Source organism: Engystomops pustulosus, chromosome 1, assembly GCF_040894005.1.
Source record: "Engystomops pustulosus chromosome 1, aEngPut4.maternal, whole genome shotgun sequence".
In the NCBI taxonomy this organism is placed as follows: Eukaryota; Metazoa; Chordata; class Amphibia; order Anura; family Leptodactylidae; genus Engystomops; species Engystomops pustulosus.
Genome location: NC_092411.1, coordinates 181,118,992 through 181,132,031, shown reverse-complemented (window position 1 = coordinate 181,132,031; position 13,040 = coordinate 181,118,992). Strand labels below are relative to the sequence as shown.

Below are 13,040 nucleotides of genomic sequence, written 5' to 3'. Positions count from 1 at the left end.
CAGTCACCAGATCTCAATCCAATAGAGCATCTTTGGGATGTGGTGGAAAGGGAGATTCGCATCATGGATGTGCAGCCGACAAATCTGCGGCAACTGTGTGATACCATCATGTCAATATTGACCAAAATCTCTGAGGAATGCTTCCAGCACCTTGTGGAATCTATGCCACGAAGAATTGAGGCAGTTCTGAAGGCAAAAGGGGGTCCAACCCGTTACTAGCATGGTGTACCTAATAAAGTGGCCGGTGAGTGTATATATATAAAAAAAAACTACTACAATACCTTCTCCGATAAACAAGTATGTAACTACTATAATACTGTCCCCTATATACAAGAATATAACTACTATAATACTGCACCCTATGTACAAGAATATAACTACTTTAATATTGCTCCTATGTACAAGAATATAGTAGAACCCCCAGTATATAGCCAGCCCCCCCTCCCAAGTATATAGCCAGCACCCCCCTCCCAAGTATATAGCCAGCCCCCCCCCAGTATATAGCTAGCCAGCCAGCCCCCCCTCCCCAGTATATAACCAGCCAGCCCCCCCTCCCCAGTATATAACCAGCCAGCCCTCCCTCCCCAGTATATAGCCAGCCAGCCCCCCCTCCCCAGTATATAACCAGCCAGCCCCCCCTCCCCAGTATATAGACATTCAGCCAGACCCCCCCCCTCCGCCAGTATATAGACAGCCAGCCCCCCTCCACCAGTATACAGCCAGCCGGCCCCCCTCCGCCAGTATATAGCCAGCCGGCCCCCCGCCCCCCCCTCCGCCAGTATATAGCCAGCCGAGCCCCCCTCCACCAGTATATAGCCAGGTGGCCCCCCTCCGCCAGTATATAGCCAGGTGGCCCCCCTCCGCCAGTATATAGCCAGCCGGCTCCCCTCCGCCAGTATATAGCCAGCCGGCCCCCCTCCTCCAGTACATAGCCAGCCGGCCCCCCTCCACCAGTATACAGCCAGCCGGACCCCCGCCCCCCCCCCCTCCGCCAGTATATAGCCAGCCGAGCCCCCCCTCCGCCAGTATGTAGCCAGCCGGCCCCCCTCCGCCAGTATGTAGCCAGCCGGCCCCCCTCCGCCAGTATATAGCCAGCCGGCCCCCCTCCGCCAGTATATAGCCAGCCGGCCCCCCTCCGCCAGTATATAGCCAGCCGGCCCCCCTCCGCCAGTATATAGCCAGCTGGCCCCCCTCCGCCAGTATATAGCCAGCTGGTCCCCCTTACCTACAGTATATAGCCAGCTGGTCCCCCCCCCTACAGTATATAGCCAGCCGGTCCCCCCCCCCTACAGTATATAGCCAGTCTGTCCCCCCCCTACACTACATAGCCAGTCAGCCTGCCCCCTGTAAACAGCCAGCCCCCCTATCCTTTATACAGCCAGCCAGCAAGCCAGCCAGTCTCCTGCCCAGCACATAAAGAAAATAAACAATGAACTCCGCTTTACGCCGCTTCTCCGAAGCTCTGGTGATGTAGTCAGTGACAGCTCTGTGAGCGCTGGCGTCACACAGACTGTAATGTCAGCCAAGGTCCTATTCTGTGCACAGCCGAGCTGTCACTGCTGGCCGGACTAAATCAGCGGAGCTTCAGGGGAGCATCGGAAAGGTGAGTTCATCATTTTTTTTTTTTCTAGACCAGCCCCACGAGCCCCAAACCTGCCCCACACCAGTTCCAAGCCAGTCGGCCCACTGGGATTTGCTCCAGTGGGTTCAATGGCCAGTCCGCCCCTGGTGACAGCTATTTCTTCTGACTTTCCTATACACATGAATGCTCGCTGAACATGCATGTGTTCTGAATGGAGAATGCTTCTATAGCAATGTATTTCCTCATGAGAAAACATCAAGGTGTTAAGATGCAGTTTTTTCAAATTTGTGTTGAGTTGTGGGGGTTCCCCATTTCCAGAATAGATGCAGCAACACTCCTGAAGTTTTCAGCGACTCAAAAACTTCCTTTATTCACCCAATATGTGCACAATTTAAAAAAAGTCTCTATTGAGCTGCTATAGTCAGCTGGTACCACAAATGCTGATAAACTGGACTAATGTACAATTTATATATATTTTTAGATTTTGGCAAAATAGTTCTGTTATGGGGGGTTAAGCTGAAGGTATGTGGAAACTGGTCATAAACTGAAACCTTGGTTCCAAATGGAATATAATAATAGTTCCTTTATTAATATAACGCACACTGATTATGCAACGCTGTACAGAGCTTGCCAAATGAGTTACCTTCCCCAATGGGGCTTACAATCTAATCAACCTACCAGTATATTGTGGAGTGTGGAAAAGCAAAGGAATGCAAAATAAATAAAAGTTTTAAGGCACACCTAGTGAGAGAGGCCAAATTGGGGCATTGATATGAGTTTAATATATAGGAAATCTACCATTTGATTTGATACATTAAGAAGCAAACATACCTAGAGAATGCTGTAGCTACACTGATGCAGGGTCATTCCGTGGTTAATCCCTGTGCTGAGTGGTTTTGCTGATAAAACAGATATAACATTATGATAATGAAGCTCTGTCCCTTTGATGGCACCTTCAGCGCTTGGTTCTGCGCTTTTCCTAGCCTGTGAGTTTTTCTCTGCAGGAGATGATGATGCAATCACTTTTCTCCCTGCCAGACAGAATAATCAATTGCTGTACCATCCCCCACAATGAGGTTTATTTGAATGACTAATTGTATTGGGGTATAGAGTACAAACTATTGAGAGGTCAGGGTTATATGTTTGTTGACTGTAAAAAAATGTGTATAATGCAGTGTTAAATCTACAACTCTCGAAAATATTTATAAATTATATATGTAGAGGATGTCCCTCAGTATATTACACAAGGATTTATAGAGTATTCTGCATTGAAGAAAAACAGGAGTGATATGTTACATTGCAGTGCGTTAATCTGGCTGGTAAAAGCTGGCATCACTATTGGAAAGACCGTGTTTTGTACACAAAGCTGTTGAAATGCTTGACATCTATCTGTGTTAATCTGCAGGGCCCTTTACTTTACACTCATGTGAGTTGTAGAAAAGCAAGGCATGCTTTGTTTTAATCCTTGGCAACTATGTAAATACATGGAGTAACATTGGCAGTGAGAAGGAACAACTTGGTACTTAAACCACGAACACTGTTTACATGTAATTGTTGCTGAGCTGCAGCTTCTTGGAGTAAATGTGATGGAAGCCAGACAAATTAGCATTTTTCCAATTTGTAATAGTCTTCAGTGTTTGAAGTCATGCAGTACATTGCAGTCAAGTATTTATCAAAATATTAAAGTTCTAAAAATGTAAATTTTATGTTAAAGCAATGGCTCCCGTTTACATATGCTGTATAGTTAACGCGTTACACCTCGATGACTGTAATATTTAACTGTGTGTTTGTTTGTGTGTGAAGTCTGCTCACACCTCGATGAAAGTATTGAAGAATGTCTCAGCTGCTGACTTGGGCAGGAATAGCAACTGCTCTGAATTTTGCAATGCAGACAGTCAGCTCTTAGAACAACATGTTGTATGTCTCAGACACACTGCGTTTTTCTATGGTGTGTGTGAAGGCATAAATGTAAATTTTGCCTGTTTGCTGTCTGTTGAATTAGCACAAACATTCATGTGGAGGAACCTAAAGTCTGGAGAATTATGTATTTTGTGCATCTAATCTAGGACTTAATATACAAGTGTGGGATTATGTTAGTGATTTCATTTTCCAGTTTTGAAAAGGCCTGCCAAAATTCTTACAACCCAATAAAGGCCAGGAGACCATATTGAAGACTAGCTCCTTCCAGCCATATTTTATGCAACATCTATTTCCTTCATAGACTCATTTCTTGAAATTAGTCAAAAATTAATATTGATTTACTCATACAAATGAACATATTTCACAGTGCTATACACAGATTAATCCTGGTTACCACAGGGGTCTACAGTAGTGGTAGGAAATCCAAACAAGTAGGCAACAGTCATACGCTTGTTCTGGATCTGAGGTAAAGGATAACAAATAAATATCTATGGCCAGAGACTGAAGTGACTGTAATGGATGAAGTCACGATTGAAGAATGCAGTGCCTATTACAGATGTGGAAATTGGCATCCGCTGCAGATTTCTCACATACAGAGACTTTATAGCAATTGATGTGGCAGCTGTAACTTGCTTCGGCTGAATGCAGTGTGCAGCACTTTCACAGGGACCATACATTTTATTCAGATGTTTTAATGGTCTGTGCTCTTTGTTGCTGCAAAACATCTCAATGACCATGAAACCTACTGAATTATTCAGCAACAAGGGTGCACAATAGGCTTGTAAACTGAAGAGCTGTCTCTCCAGGGAGATAAACCACTCTAGCTTCCATCTTCAATCACTTGGGGAAAGCATGTATTCACTATCTAGGACTTACCATATCTTAATACATTGAGATGGATCAAATGAGAGAGACAGAATTGAGACAGACTATGCTTTTGTATAAAAAAAATCCCCTGCATTTGCAATTTCAAGGTACATATGAAAGGAAATCTACCATCAAAATCAAGCATGATAAACAAGGGAAACATTCATAGACCCAGGCACTGTGGGAGTCTTCTATTTGTTGTCAATTTTAAAATCACCTTTTACAATTATGCTAATTAACCAGAAGGGCTCTGGGGACATTACCAGACCTCATCCATGCTACATCATCACAGGCTGATAAATAGCTCTATAGACCTTTACAGGCACGTTTCCTATCCAGTCTAACAAACTATACTCACATTCTTCCTTAAAGTAAAATATTGTCATTTCTTCATACGTATAACTTTTGGTTACTTATTAAACAACACATGACTATTGAAACGTAGTTACGGGTTACGGGTGTCCCTGCACTCCCTGCCTCGGACCACTCTCTAAGGCATCGCTGCCCCGGGAACCCAGCCTGCTCTTACCTCTCTACGATCCTGCTCTTCTTCCAGCTAGGCTGCACACGCGTCCCTGCTCTCTAGGGTGTGGGCACACCAACACTCTGAAATTTAAAGGGCTAGCACACCATTGATTGGGGGTGCCCACTTCTGGGGTTGCTATGTAATACAGCGGTTCCCATCACTCCCCACTGGATCTTCAAGCCATTTCCTAAAGTGAAAGCCCTTCTGTGTTCCTGTGCTCCAGTTCCCGTTTCTGTTCCTACGTTCCATGTTCCTGTCCCTGTGTTCCTGTTCCCTTGCTGCAGTCCGTCCCTGTGTTTCTGTGCTCCAGTGTTCCCGCTCCTGTGTTTCCATGCTTGTGTGTTCCTGCATTCCTGTTCAGTGTTCCCGTGTTTCTGCGTTCCTGTTCCTGTGTGACTTCTGCATCTCTGACTATCTGACTTCTGCATCTCTGCTGCCTGCCCCGACTGCCCGCTTGTCTGACCACAAGACTGTCACCTCCTAGGTAACTCAACCTTGGCTGCCACCACGGGCTAGTCGCACCTGTGGAACGACCTGGTGGCACTTAGATTCCGGTCCCAGGTGTTGACTAGTACCACCTCCCGCGGTGGTCCAGAGGGTCCACAGATCCCGAACCCTGTCACTTATCAAACTCTTTATAAAATGTATTTTTGTAGAGGGTTCTGCTCCAACCAAAGGAATGAACATCAGCAGCAGTATACACTCGGCGGAGACCAGGAATGGAATACATTTAGTTGTATGCGTCCCTGTGATCACCAGTAGTTATTTGGTACAGAACAGAAAATAGGGTCTATGATGAAAATGAATAGTTACAAAACTATGTAATGTAATTTTAAAAGTTACGTTTCAGACATGCATGCAGACATTTATGGTCAAAACTGCTGATACACATCTTTTAACATGTAATTGTCATTTTGAATTTTTAATATTTTGTGTGAGAATATTAAAATTGTTATTCTAAAACACTTTCTAATTAGTATGTGAAGAAACAGGTTGCAATGCTCCCTCCAATAGAAATGTATATTCCAGCCTGTCCTGCATGTGTTTATGGAGGCTTGCTATGAGCTTATGTCAAATCTCCCCAAGTTTGCTTACACAGCTGTGGGCAGTGAGGATTAACTCCTTCCCTTTCATCTTGATGTTTGAAAATAATTTTCATGGCACCCAAAAGTCAGAGAGAGAGAGAGCAGAAAGGGTTAACAGTTATTGCTCACTTTAAACTAACAGAGAAGAGCATCCTGTCTATAATCTGATGGGCCTGGACAATGCAGAAGTAAAGTCATTACTAGGGGGCACTTTGCTCTGTTTCTCTACAAATATGGTTAGATTGTGGTGACAATGTGGTTAGATTATCAGGGTACAGGTTTATATACACTTTCATTTAGCTTCTGAACATTGTACTAACACACTGAGAAATGAGACAGATCATGGATGAGGGATGATGAGATCCATGAGATGCGTATTACACATGACATTTTCACAGCCATTGCATACAGTCAGATCTGCTATACACATCCCTCTCCCCCGGATAAAGATTTTATCTGATTGTAGCTCACAATGTGTTGTGGTGTTTGCCGAGAGGCAGACAATAGCTCAGCTCGGACAGAACAACATCAGACAGAAGAACAAGATGTCTGCTGACCCTAAACTAAGAAGATCCAGGGTCAGGTCCAGGGGCAACCAAAATTGTGTACTGTGTTTTTTTTTTTGTTATCCTGAATACATTTAAGAACCTTGTCTGCGTGGGAATACCCCTTTAATGACTTCTCAACACCCCCCCATACAATATTTAAAATTATCTGAAAAGACACTTATTATTTAAAGATTATATTGTGTTATCATTTTTAAGCCTACCCAGTATTAGTGTAAGAGAACACGTGTTCCTTTAAAACATCAGGGATGTGCTCAGCAAAACTTGGATAATTAAGAACCAAAGACAACAGGATACAAACTTGCTGATTCACATACATTTTATAGCTGAAACATCTGCAGCTTCCTCAACATACAGGACTTGCTAGAATTACAAAGTAGGATGTCCAAGGGCAAAAATATAACAGCTGCTTTTCTTTTATTCTTCTTAGAAAACAATCATCTTTTTAAAACAGCATAAACATTAACATCCCTTCTGTTGCTCTGGATCTAAATGCTGTAAACCAACAGTACTGTAAAACAATAGTCCCCAACCTTTATGTATTCGGGGACCGGAACCATGGTCCCTGGGGAAAAAAATGGTGTGCCCAGCAAATACCCCATATCTAACCCCAACCTTTATAATATGTGATTTCCTGTATCCCCTGATCTAAAATTCCCCCTTTTTTCTGTAGCCCCTTCTTATAGTGCCTTGTTTTATGTGAGCCTCTTTCTTCCCCTCTCATCAGGAGTGAAGCCTACTTGATAGGCGACATGCGTCGGGTCATCCTACTCCAGACACAGGTTGGGATTGGCAATTTGTACTGTATCCATTTATGATGTACTCAGATTGTGCCTGATGTTATTTTTGGCGAGTTTAACCTTGGCCACATAGACTTCATAGAGACCAGGTACTATGATTCACTTTATTTAAGATACCTATTGTTACTTGTACCTTATTCTATATATTTTGCTCTGGTCTCCATATATAACACAAGTAATCCTGTATTGTGTATACATTAGGCACACTTTTGTTTTTTCATCATGACTACCTCATTTACAAGTCCCATACCTCTGCCTGATTGTGTTTTTTTGTATGTCCATTTAGGGACCTTTTAATGGTGTTTTAAAACTGCATGTCTTTGTATATATTAAATAATAAAAACGTGATTTGTTAAATTTTGTACATATGCATCCGTCCTTTTTTCCTTCGTATTTATAAATGACGGGACAGCGCATGCGCCACTTCTTAGATTGTGGATAACTCACACACATTCCTTATGCGCATGCGCAAGAACTTAGTGTCAAAATGCGGACATAAGTTAGTCATAATATCCATTGTCATTATGCGCATGAGCCACTCATCAAATACTAAACAGAGCCGAAAAGAATAATCCGCCCAGTGTAAGGTACCCAGATTAATAGTCATGACGTGTTCTGACCATTTTTCTAAAAATATCAACAGTATTGTATAAAGATAATGCACAAAATCATTTGTTAATAAATATGCCATAAATGCTTATTCTGGTTCTCAAAAGTAGGGAGAAATGCATGAGAGCTGGAATAGCAGACACCACAGGGGAGGTAAATAAAAACATGAAAGTAAATTAAAAACATGATTGTTCGGTACAAATAGTATCAATGATCAATCCAAATACATATATTAATCCAATACATTATTGATATAATCACTCGTGAAGCATGATTGTCCAAGTTCTGAAAAAGTCCGTAATGTAAGACCAGACTAAAACTGGGGGATAAATATCCCTCCTAGATATCTGGCACTGTCGATGGTCGGTCCAAATCCCAAAAGTCCCATCAAGGGGTAAAGAGATATAGATGGAAAGTTGATTTCTTTTAAATGTCTTTGAAACCTCAAAAATGTCTGGCAACCGAAGCAGGGTTTTTTTCAAAAGGGCTACTCAGTTCAGATTGTTCAGCTCAAGTAGATGGTATCCCAGATTCAAGGCAGTGGGTAAACGAACATAATCCAGTAATTCCAAAGGAGTTCAGGATGGGGAATCCATGGTGAGTATGGATTAGTATACGCCAATATATATATACTAATGGTGTCAATATTCTGTGAAAAAGCATATACCCATATATTGTTAGTAATTCGTACACAAATTCAAAAGTTTTCAATCGGAAAGGAAAAAAAATCAGAATCAGAAATTCTTTGGTATTAATATCTTCATTTCATTTGTCTTCGAATGGAAACCACAAAAAGAATTGTCAAAAAGCCAAATTGGATATAATTCCTTACCAAACATAAAAAGGGGGTGTTGGCACTGTTTGATCATCACATCACATGTGAATCGGGATGCTTCTCTAATTTGTGTACTTAACAGCACCTGTAACTTACCTTTGGCACCTAACAGGTGGGGGCAATAACTAAATCACACTTGCAACCAGTTGAAATGGATTAAAGTTGACTCAGCCTCTGACCTGTGTCCTTGTGTGTACCACATTGAGCATGAAGAAAAGAAAGAAGACCAAAGAACCGTCTCAGGACTTGAGAATCAAAATTGTGAGAAAGCATGAGCAATCTCAAGGCTACAAGTCCATCTCCAAAGATCTGAATGTCCCTGTGTCTACCGTGCACAGTGTCCTCAAGAAGTGTAAAGCACACGGCACTGTGGCTAACCACCCTAGATGTGGACGGAAAAGAAAAATTGATGAGAGATTTCAGCACAAGATTGTGCAGATGGTAGATAAAGAACCTTGACTAACAGCCAAAAAAGTTCAAACTGCCCAGCAGTCCGAGAGTACGGGAGCGTCAACCCGTTCTATCTGTTGGCGTCTGAATGATAAGGGACTATATGGTAGGATACCCAGGAAGACCCCACTTCTTACACAGAAACATAAAAAAGCCAGGCTGAAGTTTCCCAAAACTTACCTGCAAAACTAAATCGTTTTGGGAGAATGTTCTATGGTCAGATGAGACAAAAGTAGAGCTTTTTGGGAAAAGGCATCAACATAGAGTTTACAGGAAAAAAAAAGGCCTTCAAAGAAATGAACAAGGTCCCTACAGTCAAACATGGCGGAGGCTCCCTGATGTTTTGGGGTTGCTTTGGTTCCTCTGGCACTGGACTGCTTGACCGTGGGCATGTAATCATGAAGTCTGAAAACTAGCAACTAGCAGTCCAGTGTGAGAAAGCTGGTTCTCCCTCAGAGGTCATGGGTCTTCCAGCAGGACAATGACCCAAAACACACTTCAAAAAGCACTAGAAAATTGTTTGAGAGAAAGCACTGGAGACTTCTAAAGTGGCCAGCAATGAGTCCAGACCTGTATCCCATAGAACACCTCTGGAGAGATCTCAAAATGGCAGTTTGGAGAAGGCACCCTTCAAATCTCAAAGACGTGGAGCAGTTGCCCAAAGAAGAATGATCTAAAATTCCAGCAGAGCATTGTAAGAAACTCATTGGTTACCGGAAGCGATTGTTCGCAGTTATTTTGTTTAAAGGTTGTGCTACCAAGTATTAGGCTGAGGGTGCCAATACTTTTGTCCAGATGATTTTTGGAGTTTTGTGTAAAATGATCAATGATTTGACTTTTTTGATCATTCTCGTTTGTGTTTTTTCATTGCAAGCAAAATAAATTAAAATTGTCATACCAAAGAATGTGATTGTAATCATTTGCTGGAAGAAAACGAGTATTAACTGACAGAATTGCAGGGGTGCCAATAGTATTGGCCACCACTGTATGTGTTGGGCGGTTGCACCAGGGCCGGCACCAGGCATACCCGGGAAACTGCTGGTAGGGCTCACACGGCTGAATCACAGCATATAATATAACCATGTTGGGCTGTATATAATTAAACTATGAGGGGCTGTATATAAAATTACCATGTGGCGGCTGTTAAAATGAAAAACTAGGGAGAATTTCGGGGAACAGGGGACTGTTTTAGTTCCTGTATTCTTAATGGCACAGGAGTTCACTGCACAGGGGCCTGCTGAAACCTGGAGATGACCCTGGGTTGGACCACCAGGAAATTTTTGGGCATTTAACATTGACATTTTGGATGTTTATTTTAAGTGCTCAGGCACAGGGCAGGAATAGGCAACACAACCAACTCTGCCTCCAGCCATACCCATGATGGTATGAAGGAGGGAAAAAAATTCTCATCAATTGCAAGTAATTGCAATTATTCCATGGCTTGGACACCAGAAGACAGAAAATAATTCTAATAGAAATGGAGTCACAAAAATTCTGCATGAAATTCAGGTTTGGAGAGTTAAGATAAGAGTCCAGAAGATTATAAGACTTAAAATACCAGGATTGGCAAATGTACCATAGACTGTTGAACATGGAAAAAGAGTCACAAGATATTCTTGGTGGATTTGAGTTTGGTTTCTAATGCTGATGATTGTGGTGACGCGACTACAGTATATTCATAAATGTACGTTATTTGTTAAACATTAAAAGCGAATGCTAAAAAGAATAAGACACCCCCTGAAAATAAGATATAGCGTGTCTTTAGGAGCAAAAATTAATATTACACTGTCTTAATTTTAGGAAACAGTGTATATGGTGTGTTATTGTAGCATATAAATGATCTATGTTTGTAGAGAATATACTATGCATGTGTGTGTATATATGTTTAATGCTTATATAATATTTGGGGGAGATTTATAATGCACTGGTGTATGATGAAATCCCCACCCCTTTGTTGAAGCTTGATACATCAAGGTTTAGGCTTCCCAATCTATCGGGTGGGGGACCGAGGTGTATGTCTTAGCCAGGTCCTACCTAGCCGCAGCCTGGAAACATTCATGCCCCTTTGTGCCCCCGTGCTGTGGAGCTGGCGTAAAGGAAATAATACTCATCGTAATACCTGCTAGCTTGTAAGGCATTGCAGGGCTTTTTCACATTTATCGGGGCCGATAAATGTGTGGATGTCTTTGTTGTTTTATATATGTATTCTGAACTATAACATTCTGGATGCAGACGCCAGTGGTGAATGTGGTGATAAATCCATTCCCCTCCCCCCTTATTATATTAAAAAAAAAACTAATATTTCTTACCAATTCAAAAGCAAATTAATGTTCCAAAAAGTTTGCAATCTTGATCAATCCTTTATACTATATATACATTTACCTTATTTTACAAATCAGACATACCGTATATACGATAGTTGCTTCTCATCAAGTTATTCTAAATTATTTTTTTCTAGGTATTTACAGAACAGAACGTGATAAAGGCACTTTGTATGAACTGACATTTAAAGGAGACCGAAGTCAAGAATTTAAGCGCCTTGTTCTCTTTCGACCATTTGGACCTGCTGTGAAAGTCAAGAATGAAAAACTGAATATGGCCAATGTTCTTGTGAACATCATTGTCCCTTTAGCTAAAAGAGCTGACAAATTTCAGCAGTTTATGCACAATTTCAGGTAAGGTCATTTATTACACATTGGCCCACATTTATCAAAAATGTGCAGTTTTCCTGTGAAGTGTGCAGGGGGCACCAGATCTATGAATTGTGAATTCTGGCGCTCCCTGCATTGCCCTGAAACAGTGCACCAACTCTTTTTGGTACACCTTCAATATAGAGCATGCGACACTATTCTGTCAGAAACAGCATGATAAAGGTGGTGCAAGTCGTATTGTGCATTACCCACTTTATAAATACCTGTGCAAGCAGATTGCACTGAAAAGGATGTTCAAAGTCAGACAAAAAAACTGGTGCAGGGGCTTGAATAAATGTGGGCCTAAAAATTTGTCTTTTTACCTTCTTTTTCTGTGAGAAATGCACAAATTTCACTCGCTAGAATGTAGAGTTTTCTTACATTTTACTTCCACTATTTGGAAATTTAATCACTTTATTACCAATACTCAAACCCTTCCTACCACCCACTAATCCACATTTGATGGATTAGTGGTAAGTTTCCATCTTGACACCTTTTAATAAGTTAGTTTTTACAGTGTATACTGTATATCATGTTTTTTGTTTTTTTTTTTTGCTTCGGGCAGAGATGAATTTGCACTTTTATTTGCCTCCCTTAAGTTTGTCATGGTCGCTTTTCCGGCGGTGTTGCCACACTGTTACCACCAGATTTGTTTTTGTGTGTGTCAGAAATACATTAGAGTTCATTGCGTTTTTTTTTTTTTCTTCTATAGTTGCAAATTTACTGAAGAAGCTTTACTCTAAAAATACTAAACATTATGATGCAGAAAAGCAGCAAAAAAAAAGTTGGGTTCATAATTCCAGACTAATGATACATGTGACACAAAGACTCCCAGTTAAATTTTATTATTGTATTGCTATTTAGTTTCTACCTGTGATTTTCCAAAAGAATTTAGTTATTTTTAGAAAATCAATTTTCATCAAACCACAAGAAATAGGTTAATTATCTGCTTTCAAATGCAGCCTTTATTTTTACTGAACCACAGAGCGGCCATGCACGGAAGTAAGCTGCAGCGCAGAAATGTGTACGGCTCATGCTGATCCCCAGCAGTAGCAGGCCTTCTGTTGCTGGTCATATCTCAAGTCAGGTCAATGTAATAAATGGGCTTGC

The 13,040-nt window shown here is 41.5% G+C and overlaps 1 protein-coding gene across 7 annotated transcripts in view; it reads left to right on the top strand.

The window, feature by feature from the left end:
• Positions 1-13,040, top strand: part of CSGALNACT1 (chondroitin sulfate N-acetylgalactosaminyltransferase 1) — a 216,997-nt gene that overhangs the window by 154,772 nt on the left and 49,185 nt on the right. For all 7 annotated transcript variants that reach the window (XM_072114277.1, XM_072114274.1, XM_072114260.1 and 4 more), the window contains one exon: positions 11,699-11,915. In XM_072114277.1, coding sequence (XP_071970378.1) covers positions 11,699-11,915 — 217 coding nt within the window. The remainder of the gene's footprint in view (positions 1-11,698; positions 11,916-13,040) is intronic.